We start from the raw sequence: 24143 nt of genomic DNA on the forward strand, positions 1-24143 counted from the left end.
TTTATGTGATCTTGGAGCCGGTGTTAGTGTTATGCCTCTCTTTTTATATCGTAGACTTGATTTGAATAAGTTGACACCTACTGAAATATCTTTGCAAATGGCTGGTAAATCAACTGCTATACCTATCGGTATTTGTGAGGATGTGCCTGTTGTAGTTGCAAACGTTACTATTTTAACGGACTTTGTTATTCTTGATATTCCCGAGGACGATAGTATGTCTATTATTTTTGGAAGACCCTTTTTGAATACTGCAGGGGCTGTTATTGATTGCACTAAAGGCAATGCTACTTTTCATGTTAATGGTAATGAGCATACGGTACACTTTCTGAGGAAACGACCTCAAGTTCATAGTATCAACTCTATTGGAAAAATTCCATCGATTATATTTGGAGGTTTTGAATTTCCTCTTCCTACTGTCAAGAAAAAATATGATATTCTTATTATTTGGGATGTGCATATCCCCGTTGAGGTAACACAGTGTTATTCGAAATTTCTCCGGTTCCATGTTATTCGGAATGAGTTCGTTAACAAGACTTGATCAACCTTGTTAGTGGATTCCTTTTGATGATCATGAGATGGATGAAACTAGAAGGCACAACCTTCTGTACCCCACTTTTACTTTCTGTTATTTATGTTAAATAAAATAAAAATAAATATTTTTCTGTCTGTTATCTGATTATCCGTGCAATATAAAAATACCTCGAAAATAAAAGTTCTCCAAATGCCCTGAAAATTAAATATGATTTTTTCTAGAATATTTGAGGATTTATGGAATTGAGAACACACCAGGGGGGCCAACCACCTTGCGACGAGGGTGGAGGGCGCGCCCCCCTGCCTTGTGGGCCCACGGTGGCCCTCCTCCACTTATTCTTGCACCCATACACTCCTTCTTCCTCCCCCAAACACGAAAAACCAGCTCAAACCCGAGTCCAAACTCGTTTTGCTGCCATTTTCGAACTCCTTGCTCAAAGCACCTCTCACAAAACTGCTTGGGGAGATTGTTCCTTGGTATGTGACTCCTCCATTGGTCCAATTAGTTTTTGTTCTAGTGCTTTATTCATTGCAAATTTGTGTTGCTTAGGTGACCCTGTTCTTGAGCGTGCATGTCAAATTTATATGGTCAAAAGTAGTTTTGATGCATGATATAGGCCCTAGGCACTTGTAGGAGTAGTTGCTATCAATATTATTGAGTTTGGTTTACTTTTATTTTGAAGTTACTAAAAATTTCAGAATTTTTCAGAAAATTATGAGGAGACTTTTGAGGGGCTCATCGAGCCAAAGCTCGAAGGAGAAGGCGCCGAAGCCTAAGTATAATTTGCCTCGCACTGCGGAGGTTCGGGCGTGTGAATGGCCTTCCGAGGATTTCTTAAGAGCAGACGGGATTTATGAAGATTTTCATGAGTTGGCTCAGACTGCAGGCCTTACTGCTTTCCTCCACGACCAACGCGATCAGTATCTCTTGCTCACAAATACCTTTGTGCATAACTTTCATTTCCATTCTAGGAACTCACCACCTACGGTGGAGATTCATTTATATGATGAGCATAAGGAGATGTCACTTTATGATTTTTTCGGATCTGTTTAGTCCCTTTTAAGGGCAGTACAGAAGAACCACATCGTGATGATGTGGAGGGATTTATTGACACTATCACTGTAGGGGAAACAAGGAAGGTTTCCGATGCGTGAATCACTAGCATACACTTTCCTGTTTTACGTTATTTTGCATTATTTGCTAGTCGTTGCTTAATTGTTCGCGGAAACTGTGGAAACCTGAGTATCCCTGATAACTCTTTTAGTATGGGCATCATTATTGCCAAACGGTTAAGTCTGAACCGTACCAAGGGCCCCATCTTTGGAGGCATCTATGCTACACGCCTAGCTGCATATTTTAACATACCTATTAGGCATGCTGAGAAGGAAGAAAAAGTGTTGCCTCGTGTTTATTTAGATTATAAAAGTATGGTAGCACATGATTTTTATTGTTAAGAATAGGGAAGGGGAGCTTAAATATCAATTGTTCTTTAATAAACATCATCCTGAGATTATTACCTTGTCTGCTCCTTCTTTGTTTGATTTGACTGTAGACACGTACCTTGTTCCGTTGACGGCTATCCACGCCTACCGAAACCCTGCACCAGCCGAGGAGTCAGAGCCGGAACCACAATTTGATCCTTCACGACAGTCTAATTATTAGTGGGATCCAGAGATGATTGTCAGCCAATGGCAATCAGAGCCTTCCTCGTCTACATCACAGTACGACCCCAACAACTATTATTATGGATATCCGCCAGGCCAGCCATGACCATAGACCAACTTAGGCCAAAAGCCTAAGCTTGGGGGAGTACGTATTTCCCACCGATATTACATTCATGTTCACACACTCATTGCTAAATGTCGGTGCTCATACTTTTTCATTGTATCATCTATGCTAGTTTATTTTCCTTTTTATGATTTCTTGATATTGACCGAACCTCGATGGCAAGATCCGATCCGTTGTTGCGGCCCGATCTTTCACGACACTCCACCTCCAATAGCAGCAACCTCTCGCCCGCGCACGCGATGTACACGAAATAGAGGGTTTGAACCTTGCGGCTCTACACGAGAAAACCAATCTCGACGACGGTACTCACGCGCAAAACAATTTCCTCGCAGAAATCGCAACACAGAGGTTTTCTAAAGCTTCCTCCAAAACTTAGGGATTTTAGACAGCTTCCCCCAAAACTCGATACAGGTATTTACCCTAAAACCACATCATGTTTATTCATAAAATATAACCTGATTTTTACAGCAACACACTATGGCTTTATATAGCAGCCAGAACATCTATCCTGACTTGGAAAGCAAGCTCCCTGACTAAAACTCACGGAAAACAAAGAAAGGAAACCTGGATTGGACGCCATATTTAAATAATACTAAAATATTATATGCTTTATATTCTAGCAATATAATCCTTACAAAAGATTGACCTGGACTCTTTTGAACTTGTGCGTAGACATCTAACTGCTCTGTTGGTGGACCCCATCCAATATCACATAAGTTTAAACAGTCACGTATCTTCATGATTGGCTTGTTAAAGGGTAGACCACCCTTCTTCTTGCGTGGACGAAATAAGAAAATAATTCGAACCCTTGTTCTGGAGAATCGTGCAAAGAAATCAACAAATATATTTGTTGTTTTATCTCTGACCAACGTACGTAACCTGCATGCATATCTATCAATCCTTGGCTGGTCTCTTTCCTCCAAAAGATAAAAACAAACTCCCTTTGTACTATACGTGCAAGTACTAGTCTGTTTTAGCATGAAGACAATGATGCATCTGGTCAGCTCCAGGCTTGCTCCTCTAGTTTGCTCGTGTGTACTTTCCTGATTGACCAATGTAATCGTTGTTTGTCTCAACTTGTTCTGATCATTGCACGATGTTGCATGCCTGGACGTAACGGCGACTAGCTCATCGACGTCTTCGTATTTCTGCCGTGGACAGGTTGAAACATGTACATCGCCCACTGTGATTTCTAATGATGCAGCAACAACTTGATCCCGACCATTAGCTTGTGTGTCGTCATTGTAATTGGTACACTTACAACCGGTTGTATCATTTCTTCTTGTGTGTTTAATAAACCTTAAGGAAAACAAAAAAAATTAGTTGTAGATTTTAATTAGTTTACTTTCCATGCTTGTAGTAGTAATTAAAAAGAAAACCCAAAAAGATTTCCTGTTCTTCTTTTGCTTGTTGGGAGCTTTCCCGTGTAAATAGTTTTATTTCTTTTCTTTTCTTTGGGGGTCGATAGGAGAAGACCATGATTAAATTGTTGAAGAGGCTCTTATATGCATTATTGTTGATCTGACAAAAGAGCCCATATTGCCTTGTCTTCTCCTATTTATTAAATGCTTGCAGATTCCAGCTTAGTCCAATGCACATGCACTATTATTATTATTATTCACATCGTTCAGTCGTGCAAGTGAAAGGCAATTATGATGATATATGATGGACTGGCTGAGATGAGAAAAGCTGGAATGAACTCGACCTCTTTTGTTTTTGTAAATATGATTAGTTCATCGTTCCTGATTCGGCCTATTATGAATAAACATGTTTGCAATGACAACTAGAGATCATAGTTTCTTGTGCCATGCTTGATTAGCTATGAGTTATAATGGTTTACCTTGCGTGCCAACATGCTATTAAAATGGTTATGATGTGGTATGATAGGGTGGTATCCTCCTCTGAATGATTTAAGTGACTTGACTTGGCGCATGTTCACGCATGTAGTTGAAACAAAATCAACATAGCCTTCATGATATTTATGTTCATGGTGGATTATCTCCTACTCATGCTTGCATTCAGTGTTGATTAATTGTAATGCATGTTCATGACCGTTGTCGCTCTCTAGCTGGTCACTTCCCAGTCTTTTGCTAGCCTTCACCTGTACTAAGCGGGAATACTGCTTGTGCGTCCAAACTCCTTAAACCCCAAAGTTATTCCACATGATTCCACTATACCTACCTATATACGGTATCTACCTGCCGTTCCAAGTACATTTGTATGTGCCAAACTCTAAACCTTCAAATAAATATCCTGTTCTGTATGCTCGAATAGCTCATGTATCAACTAGGGCTGTCCGTATCTTCCATGTTAGGCGGGTTATTCTCAGGAGGAGTGGACTCCGCTCCTCACTCACAAGATAAATGGCTGGTCACCGGGATGCCCAGTCCCATGCTTTATGCAAACTAAATCAAAATAATTGCAAACAGAACTCCCCCTGGGTCTCTTGTTAGTTGGAGGCACTCGTTGTTTCGAGCAAGCCATGGATTGATGCTTGTTGGTGGAAGGGGGAGTATAAACTTTACCATTCTGTTTAGGAACCGCCTATAATGTGTGTAGCATGGAAGATATCGCCATCTCTTGGTTGTTATGTTGACAATGAAAGTATACCGCTCAAAATATTATTCACATCTGTTTCAAAACCGAGCTCTGGCACCTCTACAAATCCCTGCTCCCTCTGCGAAGGGCCTATCTATTTACTTTTATGCTGAGTCATCATCCTCTTATTAAAAAGCACCACTTGGAGAGCACTGCTGTCATTTGCATTCATTATTGTTAGTTTACATTGAGTATGACTTGACTGGATCTCTTTTACCATGAATTACAATGTCTAGTCAGTCCTTGTTCTTTAAAGGTGCTCTGCATTTATGTTTTGCGGTCTCAGAAAGGGCTAGTGAGATACCATCTCGTTATATCATATTATGATTGTTTTGAGAAAGTGTTGTCATCCGACTTTTATTATTATGGCTCGCTAGTTGATTATGCTATTGATATGAGTAACTTGAGACCTATGTGTTATTGCGAATGTAGTTAGTTATAATCTTTGCTGAAAACTTGAATGCTGGCTTTACATATTTACAACAACAAGAGCAAACAGAGTTTGTAAAAGTTTTTCTTTATCACTTTCAGTTTGTTAATTGAATTGCTTGAGGACAAGCAAAGGTTTAAGCTTGGGGGAGTTGATACGTCTCCAACGTATCTACTTTTCCAAACACTTTTGCCATTGTTTTGGACTCTAACTTGCATGATTTGAATGAATCTAACCCGGACTGACGTTGTTTTCAGCAGAACTACCATGGTGTTATTTATGTGCAGGAGCAAACGTTCTCGGAATGACCTGAAACTTCACGGAGACACTTTTCAGAAAATAAGAAAAATACATGCCAAAGATGAAGGCCAGGGGGCCCACCATCTCTCCACGAGGGTGGGGGCGCCCCCCCCCCCCCCAACCTCGTGGGCCCCCTGTTGCCTCTCCGACTCCAACTCCACCTCCATATATTGAGTTTCGATGAGAAAAAAATCAGAGAGAAGAAATCATCGCGTTTTACGATACGGAGCCGCCGCCAAGCCCTAAAACCTCTTGAGAGGGCTGATCTGGAGTCCGTTTGGGGCTTCGGAGAGGGGAATCTGTCGCCATAGTCATCACCAACCATCCTCCATCACCAATTTCATGATGCTCACCGCCGTGCGTGAGTAATTCCACCGTAGGCTTGCTGGACGGCGATGGGTTGGATGGGATCTATCATGTAATCGAGTTAGTTTTGTTAGGGTTTGATCCCTAGTGTCCACTATGTTCTGAGATTGATGTTGCTATGACTTTGCTATGCTTAATGCTTGTCACTAGGGTCCGAGTGCCATGATTTCAGATCTGAACCTATTATGTTTTCATCAATATATGAGTGTTCTTGATCCTATCTTGCAAGTCTATAGTCACCTATTATGTGTTATGATTCGTTAACCTCGAAGTGACAATAATCGAGATACTTATCGGTGATGACCGTAGTTTGAGGAGTTCATGTATTCATCATGTGTTAATGCTTTGTTCCGGTTCTCTATTAAAAGGAGGCCTTAATATCCCTTAGTTTACGTAAGGACCCCGCTGCCACGGGAGGGTAGGACAAAAGATGTCATGCAAGTTCTTTTCCATAAGCATGTATGACTATATTCAGAATACATGCCTACATTATATCAATGAACTGGAGCTAGTTCTGTGTCACCCTAGGTTATGATTGTTACATGATGAACCGTATCCGGCATAATTCTCCATCACCGATCCATTGCCTATGAGCTTTCCATATATTGTGCTTCGCTTATTTACTTTTCCGTTGCTATTGCTATTATCACTACAAAATACCAAAAACATTGCTTTTACTATTGTTACCTTTTGCTACTATTACCACTACTATCATATTACTTTGCTACTAAATAATTTGCTGCAGATATTAAGTTTCCAGGTGTGGTTGAATTGACAACTCAGCTGCTAGTACTTGAGAATATTCTTTGGCTCCCCTTGTGTCGGATCAATAAATTTGGGTTGAATACTCTACCCTCGAAAACTGTTGCGATCCCCTATACTTGTGGGTTATCAGTTGTCTAAGTACCCTCGTAGACTGTAAGCGGAAGCGTTTATCAACGCGGTTGATGTAGTCGTACACCTTCACGATCCGTCCCGATCAAGTACCGAACGTACGGCACATCCGCATTCAGCACACATTTAGCTCGATGACGTCCTCGCCTTCTCTATCCAGCAAGAGGGGCGAAGTAGTACATGAGTTCCGGCAGCACGACGGCGTGCTGACGGTGTTGGTGAAGAACAATCTCCGCAGGGCTTCGCCTAAGCACTACGAAAACTATGACGGAGGATAAACTAGAGGGGACGGGGTAGCCGGCACACGGCTTGGTATTTCTTGATGTCTCTTGGGTGCTAGCACTACCTCTCTATTTGTATGTTGAGCCTTGGGGTCGAAATTTGGAGTAAAAGCCTCCACAAAGTCGGTTTCACCCGAAAGGCAAGAGTCCTTCTTGGACTCCAGGGCCAGATGCCAGGGTTCCCAGCGTCTGGACCCAGACGCCAGGGACCCTGGCGTCTGGCCTATGGACTCCGCAAAACTTCCTTTTGTGCTTTTCTAAAAACCTTGTGAGCTTTCCCCTTTAGCCCAAATAAAGTGTTCTCATACCCAAACATTTCGGGAAACATCCGGAACCCCTTCCGATGAGTTCCGGAACTCTTCCGAAGACTAAACACTATTATCCCATATATCAAACTTTATCTCCGGACCATTCCAGAGTTCCTCGCCATGTCCGTGATCTTATCCGGAACTCCGAACAACATTCGGTTACCAACATACATAACTCATAAATACTATATCGTCAACGAATGTTAAGCGTGCGGACCCTACGGGTTCGAGAACTATGTAGACATGACTGAGACATTTCTCTGGTCAATAACCAATAGCGGAACCTGGATGCCCATATTGGCTCCTACATATTCTACGAAGATCTTTATCGATCGAACCGCATAACAACATACGTTGTTCCCTTTGTCATCGGTATGTTACTTGCCCGAGATTCGATCGTCGGTATCTCAATACCTAGTTTAATCTCGTTACCGGCAAGTCTCTTTACTCATTCCGTAACACATCATCCCGCAACTAACTCATTAGTTGCAATGCTTGCAAGGCTTAAGTGATGTGTATTACCGAGTGGGCCCAGAGATACCTCTCCGACAATCAGAGTGACAAATCCTAATCTCGAAATACGCCAACCCAACAAGTACCTTCGGAGACACCTGTAGAGCACATTTATAATCACCCAGTTACGTTGTGACGTTTGGTAGCACACAAAGTGTTCCTCTGGTAAACGGGAGTTGCATAATCTCATAGTCATAGGAACATGTATAAGTCATGAAGAAAGCAATAGCAACAAACTAAACGATCAAGTGCTAAGCTAACGGAATGGGTCAAGTCAATCACATCATTTTCCTAATGATGTGATCCCGTTAATCAAATGACAACTCATGTATATGGTTAGGAAACTTAACCATCTTTGATTAACGAGCTAATCAAGTAGAGGCATACTAGTGACACTATGTTTGTCTATGTATTCACACATGTATTATGTTTCCGGTTAATATAATTCTAGTATGAATAATAAACATTTATCATGATATAAGGAAATATAAATAACAACTTTATTATTGCCTCTAGGGCATATTTCCTTCAGCACCGAGTCTTCACTCTCAGCATGCGCTTCTTCCCTTCCATGGTACAAAACTTAGCCTGTCGTTTCCCAGCCCTTGAACACAGAAACCTCCTCAAGCGCCTACGTGCGTCGATACCCTTTGCATATTTCAAGTTGTCCTTCCTAATGCTGAAGTCACGCTTTTTCGCATAATCGTTATAGAAATCATATGCCCCCTCGTCTGTCCTGAACGTCGTGGACATCATCGTCCAATGCCTGGCCAGTGATTCTTGCTGGTATTCATCATACTCAGTGTCAAAATTGCACTCATCACCATTGGCATCATGATCGTTTTCGCAAGCACCACCAACCTCTCCCTGGAAAAAAATACAAACAACCTTATATGTCAGTAAGCAGTTGTATAAGGACTATCATATGTATTCACTTTCCACTACTTATTTTGCTCGAGTTGTCATTATAAGATGCATCGATATCGTTTTCGTCATTGGCATCATCGAAAAAATTCCACTCATAGTACCCTTCCACTTCCATCTGCGCAAATTGTAAATATGACATGTAAGATTTGATGCGTTTTTCATGTCACTTTAAAATAACCTACAATACATAAATCTAAACCTACATGGCTTCCGCTTTCAGCATATGAATCATCTACATCCATATCCTCATTGTCATCATCCCCTCCTATATGTGCAAAGTCAAACATGTTATTGTCATCGCGGATGCTTGTATTTAATATGGTTGACAACATGCAGACCACTTACATTGCCACTGTAAGACTCATCCAAACTCATATAATTTTCGTCGTCATGTTCGTCTTCATCCAATGACAATGATCCGTCCTCGCTACCGCCATCATCACCGTCATATCCTATTTCAGCATCAATCTACACACGTTCATATATAATCAAAAATCCATTCAAACATCACGTAACATCTTCGCAATTAAAATCCGTTTTCAAATCACTATGTCAGCGCCTCGCGTACTGCCTTCGTTAGACATGAGAATAGTATTGGGATTCGTCGGAGACTCGACGGCGAACAGCTACGAGCTGACGGTGGCGGAGGCGTCTGCCCGACCGAGGCGGTTGTCGGCGTCTAGTCACACACAACGCGAGGGTGAACAGCACGCCGAGCTGACGACGAGCCGTTGTCGGTGTCCGGTAGCGCACAACGCGTAGGTGTTTTTTTCCGTCGGCCAGGTATTGCCGGAGATGGTGGCGGCGGCGTGAGAGGTGGCGCCTAAGATGACGTGAAGATAGGGTTCGCCCGATCGTTTTTTTTAAATCACTCGAGTGTACGCAGCGGGGCAGGCGTGCATGCGGGCGGGCGTACACTGGGCATGGGCGCGGGCGGGCGGGCGTACGCGATGGCGCCGTACGATAACACCGGCGCGCGTACGGCGGGCGGGTATTTTAATACGGCGTGTGAAATGATCGCCCTATCCTTTATACATTTTGGGGTTGTACCCAAGCGCACCTCTACATATACATGCATCGGCTACGTGCGTCTGAATCTTTCTTATGACCGAACCATCGCCGCTAGGTACTTACTACTACTACTTCCGTGGTTGTTTGCATTGCAATTGAAACCCGGCCAGGTGGTCGGCGATCGCGGCGAAGCTCCCCGGCCGGACGGACAACGACGTCAAGAACCACTGGAACTCCAAGCTCAAGAAGAGGCACGTGATGCTGATGAGCACTGCGGCGGGGCCATCGACTTCCTCCAGCCGGAGTTGCTCCCCCGGCCACTCCTCCTCCCGCGCTTGTCGATCTCGAAGCAGCCCTCGCCACGGTCGACGACGGCGGGGAGCTCACCTGCGAAGCGGAGCAGCTCTACGCCGAGCTCATGGGGCTCATCGAGCAGAAGCCCACGGGCCACGGCCGGCAGCGCAGTCTGTTATAGCTACCGCTCAAAACCTCTCGACTCAGCGCAACCAGCGGAACACGATGAACATACGATGTTGTTTTTGCGTCACCGTCTTTCTGTCTCCCTTTTTATTATTAGAGAAAAGTATATTTTTCGTCTCTCAAAACTTCGAGATCCTGCCAAAAGTTGTCTGGCAGGTCTCACGATGAACACGATGAACATATGAAACTTGTCTGGTTTGAAGAGTTAAGGGTGCAACTTCTTCGGTTTTAGAGTTAAGGGATTAAATTTAGACTTTGCCAAAAATTAAGGTATGGAATTATTATTATTATTATTATTATTATTATTATTATTATTATTATTATTATTATGATGATGATGATGATGTACGGTCAGCCATCTGTAACACCAGCCACGTAAGAGAAAAATGACGTGGGCAGAGAGAATAGGAAAAAGAGCGGGGTCTGTCTGTAGAAATAACGACGATCGGTTGGCGTAAAAATCGCTGCCTACAGACGAGTTGTTTCCCGTTGATCGAGTATCGTGGGTGGGCCGGATGGATTTCTTGTTCCAAGAAATCAGCTTTCCCTTCATCTTATATATGGAAATACACGGTTTGACCACAGAGATATGATCTGAGTTGATCGCCATGATTTTACAAACCATCGGAGAGTTACGGCCGGCCTACCAGTCCACCCTGTTGTATGGATTGTCTAAAACTATGGTCTATAACTGACATGAATGCATCCTACAGACGGTGGCCGACTGAACCAATGTACATGTCCTTATATAAAAGGAAAAAGAAAAGAGGTTTGTGTCGAGCACAAAAAGGACGACGGTGCATACAGTCAAAGGGAAGGAAGCATTTCCTGCATGCTAGGGTCACAAGCAGGGGCGGAGTCAGGGGGGACGAGCAGGAGCCTGGCCCCCTAACGATCAACAATTTTAGTAGAAGCAACTAGTAACTATCAACGAAATTCAATCAATATACGTACTCGGCCTTTCCTAAATCCTGGCTCCGCCACTGGTCACAAGTCCATTAACTCACTCTCCTCCGTAAGAGCGACTACTAGTATAAGAAAGGGAAACACTTCATATCTATGGTCTGATATTGTTTTCGGCTACTTCACTCTCCTTGGTATGATCCTGACCCAACGGCTCTGTAGATTTCTTTCCCCACTACCACTCCTCCAAACCCTGCCTCTCATTAGAGATCTCACTGGCGGTCAAAAATGAAACGCCCCACCTCCACCTCCACCCGTTAACATTTTGCCACGCCTAGGCCGCAACTCAGGGCGGACACGGTCCGGTCCCTGACCGAGTCATTGTTTGGACCGGCCGCCGGCGGACCGGACGGACCAACCGGACCAGACCGGCGGCGGCGAAGCCCGGGCCAGACCGAGCGGACCGACCAAACATCACCGGCGACGACGTCCTCTGGTGCAGTGGCGAGGTGCACGATGCGCGCGGCGGCGCGGGTGCTTTGGTGGGCTGGACGACGTGCGCGAGCGCTGAAGCCGAGGTGGACGACGTGCCGTAGGAAGTGCGCTGGACAGCGGCCATGGTGTGTTCCTTAGCAGATTTTTCTGTACCATGCAAGTAGTTTAGCGCGTGCATTAGCCCACGATTCTCTGTGTACGGGCCTTGCCATAATTGACGGATCAATTCTGACGTGAAGTTGGTATTGGGATGACACCGTGATTGTCGGATCGAACCATTTTCTCTCTCTCGTTCCTTCTGTTTTCTGCATGTTCGACTAAATAAAAGGAACTGCATCATGGGATGGCGCCTGATTATTGGATTGAACCCATTTCTCTCATTAGTGCCAAATAAAAGGAACGGCAGCGAGGAATTGACGTGGGAAGGCGCCTTAATTATCGGATCGAATCATGTTTATCTCGTTCTCTATATTTTCTCTCGGTTAAAAGGAAAACAAAACGGTAGGACGTGACTGCCTCTTGTCCCTGTTCCTCTCGATAATCACGGGTGTGACAGCGTTTCCTTCTTTGTTGGACTCAATAAAAGGAAACAAGTTGAGGAGGGGCGCCGCCATGCGGGAGAAGGACGTCGGGGCGTCGCCGTCGGAGTCGCAGCGCGCGGATCTCACCGGCCAGAGCATGGTGTCGCCGCTGGCCGCGATGACATGAACAGCCGGCAGCGCGCTTCGGTCCGCTCGGTCGGACCGGTTAAAGACCAGACCAGACCGAGCTAAATTTCGGGCTGAAATTCTCTAACCGGATCGGTCAATTTCTTGAGCGGGCCAGGACTGTATGGCCCGGTCCTGAACGTGTCACGAGCGGGCCGAAAAGCCCGCTCGCTCTGTCCAGCCTGAGCCGCAACTAGCCACATCTGCCCGCCCCCCAAAAAGAAGAAGAAAAAACTAGCCACATCTCCGAAAATGCTGCAGCCACTACAGGAAAAACACACGTGGCCTAGTATCATATGGTAAGCCGAGTGTTGAAACACGGGTTAATTTACGGCTTATATGATGGCACACGACAAACAGGTGGTACTCGGCTTATCTACGTGTACGCCGTGAACACCGCGTTCAGACATTCAGCTTAAACAGCCCACACGGCGTACACTCCGGTAAGCCGAAGTTGCCTCGGCAAAGCAGTCGGATTACAGTGCAACTCAGGGCAAAGCGTACCTGCCACGTGGCCCGCACGCTGCCCGCTAACGGCTCGTTGGATGGCTGGGAAAATCGACTTAAGCCAAAAGAAAATTCAGATGCCCTGTTAAATAGGCGGCCCTTACAAACTCCTTTTATTCATTTTGGGTTCGGACGTGCACTTTATTCGTCCATGCACCATATATAGGTCATGCATCCGCCCAAGTGACGTTGTACTCGCCGACCTCCTCCCCGGTGATGCCCAGCGCGTCCCAGACCGCCTGGGAGGCGTCCACGACGTTGTTGCGGCACGGCGGCTGGAAGGCGTGCTCGCGGTCGCACCCGTTGACGGTGTCGCACTCGTCGACGACCTTGGCCAGCACGGACCTGCCGTTGGCCCGGATCCGTATGCTCTTGCCGCAGCGGGAGCCCCCGCTGTACCACCCCGTGGACAGCGCCACCACGCGCTCCGAGTTGTGGTGGAACGCGCCGTCGCACTCCGACGGGTCCCCGCCGTCGCCGCCCGCGTCGAAGTCGTTCAACGTCATGACCGCCCGGGTGGACGAGGAGACCGGCGGCGAGCACGTGTACGTCGGGTACGCCTGCCCGGCCTTGCAGCAGTCCTCGCACGAGTGGCCCCGGCTCGGCCGGAGCGTGCCGCTCGGCCCGCAGCCGGCGCCGGCGCCGGCGAGCAGCAGGTGGCTCGCCGCTAGCGCGAGCAGAAGGAGGCGGCTGGTGGACCTCGGCATCTTTGTGAAGTTTTGATGGCCGAGCGGTGTGGGTGTGAGACTCTGAGAGTGAGAGTGTGCAGTGGCCAGCTCTCTATATAGGCAGGCAGCGTGTTCGTCCAGTGCGCGTGCTCCGGCGCTTGTTTGCGACTCGTATTTCGTCCCGTGTGACCTTGCATGTGCTGCGGTTGAGGATGAGGATTCGTGAACGAACTGGCTTTCTTCACGCGATCGCAGAGAAAATGCCTCAAAAGTCAAGCTGAGGCGGCGAAGGAGCGAGAAGAGGACAGTACAGGGATGGCGATGCGACATGGAAATGTCAAGGAGATGCGTTCATGCGTAGCAATAGCAGCCGAAATAGGGGAGCCTGTTATAAATGCTAGACGCGCCGTCCTGCTACGGGCACCTCATGGCATGACATCCATCCCTCCCGTGTCGCCTCTCTAACACCGTTGCGGATACGCGGGGAGGACTTGTGTAGGATCTGTTCTTAGGTGAGATCAATGGGATCGAATTTTTTAAAGGTACAAAAGATGTTCAAAAATTAGGAAAAAAAATTGGAGACACACATTCATGTGTGATGTACAAGCTTAAAAAGTTCTAGCTCCTAATTCGAACTATACTTATTGGACCGAAAAAGACAAAATCAGATGTGAATAGTATCAAATACTATTCACCCCAATGCTGACACTATTCATAGTTGAACTTGTCTTTTTCGAATCTCTAACTGTAGATCGAGTTTTGAGCTGATTTTTTTGTAGTTATAGACATGCCCCGCGTGTATGTTGTACATTTTTTTCAGATTTTTTTGGATTGTCTAAATATGAAATGTTTGGGTTGATCCTACGATCTCACCTAAAGGGCTGATCCTATACTAGTCTTCTCCGCGGATACGCTTGATGTCCTAGTTGGGTAGGGTAGGGTTAAAGGGGACGACCGGGTTGGTGGTTCACTTCATCTTCATCCAACACCGTCCAAACATCTTTTGAACAATTATTAGGCCTCAAGATTAACTTTTATAAAGAGGTAAATTAATCGTTGGCGCTTGAACTTCTCATCGAGGATCACTTTGGTGCTTGTAGTTTTACAATACAGAAAAATGATTTAAAATCTTGGTACACGGGTCTAATATAGGCATTAAATATGATGGTGTGGCACCATATTTATGTTGCCATGCCCACATGTTGAGGGGCCCGCTCAGCGGCGGAACATTCTGGTTGGTCGTTGGGTCCAGCTGTCAGTGAACAACACCAAGAAATAATTCATATGAAAAATGAAACCGCCGACCACGCGCCATCCCTCCCGCGGCGTTGGATACTCAACCTCATGTGCCCATGCTTATAACTAGATTTTATGTCTTGTAAACCAATGCAAGTGATGCTTCTTTTGAGAAAAATGCAAGCAATGCTATTACAACACATGGACTGAGCACACACTCATGGGGCTGAACGGGCTGCAATCAGGGTGGCCCGTTTTTATATATTAGTCTTTTCAATTTTTTTGAAATGTATTTGGACATTTATCAATAAAGCAAGTGTTTAGCCTAAAAAAACTATTTCAATTTTTTTGAAATATGTAAACACTATATGTAAATTATAATCACAACAATGAAAACAGATGTGAAAGTTTGCGTTTATGAAATAATAATCATACAAATAAAATAACTTATTTTTAGAAAATCGTTTAAATTTTCACCTATCATATATTCATACAACTAAATATATTATATGAATTATAAAAATGTTTGTATAATTTAAAAAGGTGTTCATGTATTTAATAACATATATTGGTGTAACTATAAAAAGCTTTATAAATTTAAATACTTTTCTATATAATTTTCAAATTTTGCGTTTTATAAAATATAAATGTGTATGTAAAAGTGTCATGCTTTAAGAAAATGTTCATTTCGTTTTAAAATGTGTTCACATTTTTTTAATAAAGTTTGTGTGTTTCCCAAAAATTATTTTTAAATAAAATAAATAGGAAATTATCTATGGAAAGATAAATACGAGTCTAGTGTGATGCCGATCATCAAAAGAATATTATTTAAATTATACAATTTTTTTGGTAATTCATAAATATGATTTAAATTATATGAATAGTTTAAAATAACACATGAATACTTTTTAAACTACACAAATTTTTTAAAGAATATTATTTTATTTGTATGTATATCATTTATATTTATATTCATTAATGTGGTTATGATTTACATAATTTTTAAAAAGGAAAAAAACTAACCTGTGGAAAATAGGCCATACTGATTGCAACCCATCTAAGCCCCACGACTTTGTTTGGTTACAAGAGATAAAGCCTAGTTATCATATCTATACATTGGAGTCACTGGGTGGAGGTGGCTAGCACAACTGACGGGATAACGACGATGTCATCGGTTTGTCCCCCGGAGGCTACCATTTTTCATATCAATTATTCTTTGAGAAAATTCCTTATGTAACACTATTTTAAATTTTGTTTCCATATTTAACACTGTAAAACTATTTCTTCCTTATATAACACCCTGTCTAAATTTTATGCCCTTTATAACACTTCTGTCCATTTTAAGCCTTAACAGTGTTAAATGACACATGAAAAGATCTATTTGCCCCTCGTGGGTATGTGACCAAAAATTTCAAGTAAAATGCATTATGTGGTCTCTAAAGTAGTTGACGATGTTCAGAACTGTCCTCTAACTCATGAACTGTCTCAACTAGTAGAATGCCCGTGCGTTGCTACGGGCTTTCGAAATATTTTGCTGGAGTTATATAAATATAATACATATTAAATTTCACATGTATAAAAAAATAGGTAGTAACAGTTGGATAATAATTGAAGTCCAATTCACTTGCAATGTAAGTTGATTAAAGGTAATTTGACAATGTATACATAAAGAACGTTAATCTAACTATTAATGTGTTACGAATTAAGATCTGTTTGATGCGCTTAAGATATTCTCACACAATATCAAAAATTTATCTTTAGCTTCATTCACATTATATTTGTTCAAGTATAATAAAAGTCTTCTTCCGCAACTGATAACCATCATGCAAAAGCAATATACCTAGTTAGTATGAATATTCTTTTGTGTAAGGTCTAAAAATGTGCAACAAAGAATACTAACCGTGACGTACCCAATTTTTTTACCGTTTCACAAGAGCATGAAATCAAAAACAAAATAGCCAGACATATCCCTGCAATTTTCTAACTTAATATTATCTTGAATATGATGAAGACAAAATCAAATGCTTGTATCTTGAATGTTATGATAATGAAATATATAAATTTATCTATTCGTGCTCGTTAGAATACCAACCGGAAATATATATTGTCATCTAGATATATCTGAATTTCAGACGGGTTGCGTAATTTTGAGTGTGTCGTTGAATTCTCTCGCAAATCTTTGTAATTTCACTAAATACCTCAAAGTTTTAATCTCTGATGACTATGATATGTATCGGCCGACGAATGCATATAAAAGATAAATCTACAAGTGGTAACGTTTAAAAACCATAAATCATGACTACAATGGACAAGAGACCTTACTTACCAAGTTGCAGGATGAGATGTTGTTGTCTACCCAGGTCAGCTATCAAACAATGTTACCAACATATGAATATGCTTCACGCGGAAATTTCTCCTCCTACAGCCACGTGTCCGCTCCTATCCCCACTGCCTCCCTTCCAACAACGGTGTCGCCACATCCTCCTCTACCCTCCATGGCGTCGACTGGCCCTTCGTCTCCCTACCACTGGTCGAACCCGCCACCTGATGTCCCCATAACCTACCTTCTCTGAATGGTGTCACCTACAACCTCCTCTCGTCGCCACCTCATTGGCGGCCTCCTTCTATGCTGACAATCTCTCGCGCCACCACATCGGCACCAAGTCTGCGCGCCTACCGGTCTGGCATCCTGGACAGCCGGATCCGACTGGTCGATGCAGAAGGGCTCGCCGCTGACGACACCCTAGTCGCCTAAATCGGGCACAAAGGTGTGGCGCAACGAGGATGGATGTGGCCTTGTCATCTATACGAGGCACGGAGGTGTGACGCGGCAAGGAGAGAGGAACCGCACCCTTGTCTTCTAAATCATGTTGTGTTTGTTTCCGACGGCACAAATCTTCATCTTCTCTTCCTCATCTCATCTCCGCCCATCACGGTACTTGGCTCTACTCCATGTCTCTCCGCCATAGCATGTAGTTTTTCGTCACATCCTAAATATCCCCATTCCGTTGTGCATGTCCTACATCCTCCCTGACATGTATTTCATCACACTAACTTTATTTGCTCCGTTGGCACCGTAGATGTCACTTGGCAACAATTAGCAACGCCTTGATGCATCAACAAAATTAAAATATGCAATACAATGAGATCAGGTTTATACGATACAATGAGATTTATGGCACTACATTGGGCATTACGTCAAAATTCAACGGCGATGAGCGGCTACAGCGGCAGAGCAACCAGGGGGGGGGGGCAATTTCAAAATAAAAGCAAAATTTGCACAAAAAACAGATGCGGCTCATAGTCTCACAATATAATCTGGAACAGAATATACATCTTACATACATATATCTATATAGCTTGTTCACACATATACATATGTGGTATTGTAGACAATTACTATTGTAATTTAGTGAGTGCTCCATTTTTGCGGTAGTCCACCAAGCCCTCTACCAATATCTGTGACAACCCCGTTGCTCGGTAAGTGAAGGATACATCACAAATACTCTGAAAAACAATGAAAAATAAACATAGTTGCGAAATGAAGATATTATTATTTAAATGCAACAGCCGGAGAGCTGGCTTCCGTTCAAGCTGAACGAGCCATGATCCCACGGGTTTTAATGCATCCCTTTGTGTAAATAACAATGGAATTGATACATTACTTTAATATAGCATTTGCGAGGATTGATGCTTAGTGTTCAGCTACATTTCTTTATTCCTGCGTACACACTGGATGGATTTAATTCAGATGAAGATAAAGAAAAAACAGTGCACCCATCCTATGCACATGGCATATCCATTAGAGAATTAGTGGCAGTGGCTAACCTAAATAGTTTGGAATTACATTACACAAAAAGAGAAAAGGGAAATCTGTAGACATCATATCATATAGCTAGAATGACAAACATTGGCTCCTAACTGAACTGAACTAAACTGGCAGCCAAAACTTTACTTGAACTAAACTAAATGCCAACTTGAGCTAATTTAACTGGTCCGAAAAGATCATTTTATAGCTGTGTCAGAGATAACCATGGAAATAATTGATAGAACATAAAAAAAGAAAAACAACATTTATCTTCTTGTATGCGAACAAGTGACAGGAATATACAAACAGAATTACCTTCATCACTGACCACACCAATGTCCATATCCTCCGTAGGGAAGGTCTCTGACCGATGTTTTAAGAGAAAAATTGCAGTGAAGGAGAAAGAAGAGAATCAGTCAGGTAGTTAATGAGCAGTAGAATCACCTTTGATGTGATGGTGATGCTTCGCTAGTTTTGTACATAAATGCTGTCAATTTTTAGTTCATCTTTATCCTACAACATCCACGCGTTATACAAAACAAGGAAAAGCAAAAAACAAATGAAAACGTGGTTGACATTAGAAAATAAATCACTGGCGATTTGAAAGGGGCAAACCCGCTCAAACGTAGTCATCATCAGACCACCACATATATCCATCCATGATACATAAAGGTGGGGAGTAAATTACCTTGGATGAGAACTAATTAATTGCCAGGCGGCTGAAGCTGCCAAACATGCCACAGCTAAATACATGGATTCTGTCAGGGACATGGGCGCATGAAAAAGACAAAATAATGAGCCAAAACAAGTAGAGCAGGTCGCGAACAAAAAGCAAATGATTGAAGGGTTCATATAGAGAGGGGAAAGAGGTGGGTGAGAATACCCGCAGGCACCACAACAGCTATAGACACCAAGGCGCCATGTTGAACATAGACAGTTCTTGATACCAAAATAAGATCCCCAATTCCCTCCCCCCCCCCACCCCCCACCCCCGCCCCCCTCTCTCTCTCCCTCCCACTCTCTCTCTCTCTCTCGGAAAAGATGTATTCAGTATAGAACATAGGTCACAGGAATATAAGCAAAATAAAATAAATCATAATATCAAAATGCAGGAACAAACTTGAATTTGTTAGGGAGAGAGAGAGAATTGACCTTGTTCTTCACCAAAATCTTCTTCAAGATTCTTCTTCTTCTAATCATGTTTAGAAAAATAAGGGAAATCCAAATTAAATTCAGCTAGCTAACAAGGCATGCAAATTTAACTCTGCTCACCTGTAGTGGGTTAATAAACGTTGAATGCTGCTGGCCATAAAATTGCTGTAGATCAACTCCACGAACACCAGCAGGGAACATTGCCATGCGAGGACCAACAGTTTGAGCTATTGAAATAGGATGCTATTGTGAATACCGTGCTTGCAACAAACAATAATATTAGTGTCGGAAAATCTAATTGCTGCACAAAAGCAGCACAAATAAATAAACAACATTGAAACCCTATTTAGGTAACATGTATACAATTTTTCGTGGTCTCCTGGGTATTCAAGTACATCCGTGCATCAGGCACGACCTTTGTGAATGTCTCAATAGTATATTTAATTCTCCGAGAATCAAAAAGAAGATTTGCCCTCCATTTAGACAATGGGTAGCATAACTACACCAGCATGCTCATAGAATACATCGCAAATGTCGAATTCAGTTATTTACACGAGGAATGGCTGTCGTACTGGCATGCTTCACCAAGAATTATGTAAGAGCTAGTTATTCCTATCAAGCGTGCACATACTATGCAAAAAAAACCAAACGATTGTAAAACAGAGGGAAATCATCTAAGACTATTGACATAAAAAGATAACTTAGTCCATTCCAATAACCCCGTAGAACATTTTATCTTTTCTAACTGAACTTTGGATTTGCAAAATAGCACATTCTTGAGAAGCAACAACTTTAGCTTGCCTAAAATTTTACCTTACTGGTTTACATGACAGCTGTGCATTTCTTGAAAGCTAAAACTACAGAACGGGTAAAGAGAAATTCGTATTTTAGTATTTGAGAGATTCCTTTCATATGCATGTTTCAGGAAAGTACAGTGTAGGAGGACATAATATTTTTTCACCAATCAAGACACACAAGCAAAAATTACAGAAGGGGCTAAGAGAAATCTGTGTATTAGTATTTAAAAAATTCCTTTCATATGCCCGATTCAGAAAAATAAAGTGTGGGATGCCATCTGCAAGGGAATGTCGGTTGATTCCTTTGTCAACAAAAAGATACTGGAGTAAGCAAGAGCAAGTAAGTTAAAAGAAAACTCATATATTACTTCCTCCTAGAAGTATTCTGTATGAAATTGATTTGTACAAAATATTGTAGATGCTTTACTTTAGATGGGATTGCGTAGCTGGATAGCACTGGTCCTCCATGGATCCGCGGTGAGACCCAGCCGTGGAGTAAAACAAGGAGAAAGTCGGGGTGAGCTCATCCATGGATCCGGTAGCGACCACCGTGGCCACCTCGCTGGCGTCATCGGTGGTGGGCGGGGAAGCTACGTCGGTTGTGGCCATGGCCAGATCCGACGACGGGAGATCGGGGAGGAAGAAGATTTGCCCTCCATTTAGACAATGGGTAGCATAACTACACCAGCATGCTCATAGAATACATCGCAAATGTCAAATTCAGTTATTTACACGAGGAACGGTCGTCGTACTGGCATGCTTCACCAAGAATTATGTAAGATCTAGTTATTCCTATCAAGCGTGCACATACTATGCAAAAAAAACCAAACGATTGTAAAACAGAGGGAAATCATCTAAGACTATTGACATAAAAAGATAACTTAGTCCATTCCAATAACCTCGTAGAACATTTTATCTTTTCTAACTGAACTTTGGATTTGCAAAATAGCACATTCTTGAGAAGCAACAACTTTAGCTTGCCTAAAATTTTACCTTACTGGTTTACATGACAACTGTGCATTTCTTGAAAGCTAAAACTACAGAACGGGTAAAGAGAAATCCGTATTTTAGTATTTGAGATATTCCTTTCATATGCATGTTTCAGGAAAGTACAGTGTAGGAGGACATAATATTTTTTCACCAATCAAGACACACAAGCAAAAATTACAGAAGGGGCTAAGAGAAATTTGTGTATTAGTATTTAAAAAATTCCTTTCATATGCCGGATTTAGAAAAATAAAGTGTGGGATGCCATCTGTAGGGGAATGTCGGTTGATTCCTTTGTCAACAAAAAGATACTGGAGTAAGCAAGAGCAAGTAAGTTAAAAGAAAACTCATATATTACTTCCTCCTAGAAGTATTCTGTATGAAATTGACTCGTACAAAATATTGTAGATGCTTTACTTTAGATGGGATTGCGTAGCTGGATAGCACTGGTCCTCCATGGATCCGCGGTGAGACCCAGCCGTGGAGTAAAACAAGGAGAAAGTCGGGGTGAACTCATCCATGGATCCGGTAGCGACCACCGTGGCCACCTCGCTGGCGTCGTCGGCGGTGGGCGGGGAAGCTACGTCGGTTGTGGCCATGGCCAGATCCGATGACGGGAGATCGGGGAGGAAGAAGATTTGCCCTCCATTTAGACAATGGGTAGCATAACTACACCAGCATGCTCATAGAATACATCGCAAATGTCGAATTTAGTTATTTACACGAGGAATGGCCGTCGTACTGGCATGCTTCACCAAGAATTATGTAAGAGCTAGTTATTCCTATCAAGCGTGCACATACTATTGAAAAAAAAACCAAACGATTGTAAAACAGAGGGAAATCATCTAAGACTATTGACATAAAAAGATAACTTAGTCCATTCCAATAACCCCGTAGAACATTTTATCTTTTCTAACTGAACTTTGGATTTGCAAAATAGCACATTCTTGAGAAGCAACAACTTTAGCTTGCCTAAAATTTTACCTTACTGGTTTACATGACAGCTGTGCATTTCTTGAAAGCTAAAACTACAGAACGGGTAAAGAGAAATCCGTATTTTAGTATTTGAGAGATTCCTTTCATATGCATGTTTCAGGAAAGTATAGTGTAGGAGGACATAATATTTTTTCACCAATCAAGACTCACAAGCAAAAATTACAGAAGGGGCTAAGAGAAATCTGTGTATTAGTATTTAAAAAATTCCTTTCATATGCCCGATTCAGAAAAATAAAGTGTGGGATGCCATCTGCAGGGGAATGTCGGTTGATTCCTTTGTCAACAAAAAGATACTGGAGTAAGCAAGAGCAAGTAAGTTAAAAGAAAACTCATATATTACTTCCTCCTAGAAGTATTCTGTATGAAATTGACTCGTACAAAATATTGTAGATGCTTTGCCTTAGATGGGATTGCGTAGCTGGATAGCACTGGTCCTCCATGGATCCGCGGTGACACCCAGCCGTGGAGTAAAACAAGGAGAAAGCCGGGGTGAGCTCATCCATGGATCCGGTAGCGACCACCGTGGCCACCTCGCTGGCGTCGTCGGTGGTGGGCGGGGAAGCTACGTCAGTTGTGGCCATGGCCAGATCCGACGACGGGAGATCGGGGAGGAAGAAGAATGGCGACGGTGGAGGTCCCCCTGCGTCAATTTAGCGACATGGACAGATCCATCCCGGAGGAGATCATTGGAGGTTGAGAAACGGCAACGTGGATGTGAAGGCTGGCCGGTGGCAATGGAGAGGAGTGCATCGGTGGCGGACATGGCTGAATCACGGAGGAGGGGAGGCGACTGTGACGTCTTGAGAAGGAGGACGGCGAGGATCGGGGTGCGGCGGCGGCGGCTGCTGTGGCTGGAGACGGAAGACGAGGTAGGGCTAGCGATGGATTGAGGAAGGGAGTGCGCGTGGATTTTTCTCTCGTTTTTGTCCATCGGTTGTGCGACAATAAAACCAGCGGAGGGGTGACCCAAAGAGTAGAGATTTTCTTAAAATCTGTTATTTTGTTTTCTAATTAATGTGATTAAGCGATTTAAGGTAAGATTAATTAATTTAGATTTGATCTTTAGAGGTTGATTGTGATTGATTCTTTCACATAAAGATATTACTAAATAATTTGCGTCAGCATGGAAAGTTCTGATCCGTTCAGATTTTTTTCATTTTGTGAGAGGATGACGCGAAACTAAACCGATGGGATGGGGGAGGGGACGAAAAAAATCAGCGAAAATAAACCGTGGAGGACTATTCACCAACTCAGACATTAGGAGTAGAGATTAGGAAAGTTTGCAAATGTTAAGAAACTATTTATTAAGAGGAAAGTTGTGACGTGTCTGTTATTTGTTTCCTAAAACAAATCTCACTAATAAGAGAAATCGATTGATTTAGATAAGTTAGGAAAGTTAGATTAAAATGTATTATTTGTTTGCTGAAAATATGTTATTTGTTTCCTAATACAAATTGAA

General features: G+C 42.9%; 1 protein-coding gene across 1 annotated transcript; it reads right to left on the reverse strand.

Moving 5' to 3' along the window:
• Positions 1 to 13096: 13096 nt before the first annotated feature.
• LOC123107144 (putative ripening-related protein 2) lies at positions 13097 to 13808 on the reverse strand. The gene has a single exon (XM_044529149.1). It carries the CDS (start codon positions 13745 to 13747, stop codon positions 13208 to 13210), a length of 540 nt encoding a protein of 179 aa, XP_044385084.1. The 5' UTR covers positions 13748 to 13808; the 3' UTR covers positions 13097 to 13207.
• Positions 13809 to 24143: the final 10335 nt, after the last annotated feature.

This window comes from Triticum aestivum, chromosome 5A (assembly GCF_018294505.1).
Source record: "Triticum aestivum cultivar Chinese Spring chromosome 5A, IWGSC CS RefSeq v2.1, whole genome shotgun sequence".
Taxonomy (NCBI): Eukaryota; Viridiplantae; Streptophyta; class Magnoliopsida; order Poales; family Poaceae; genus Triticum; species Triticum aestivum.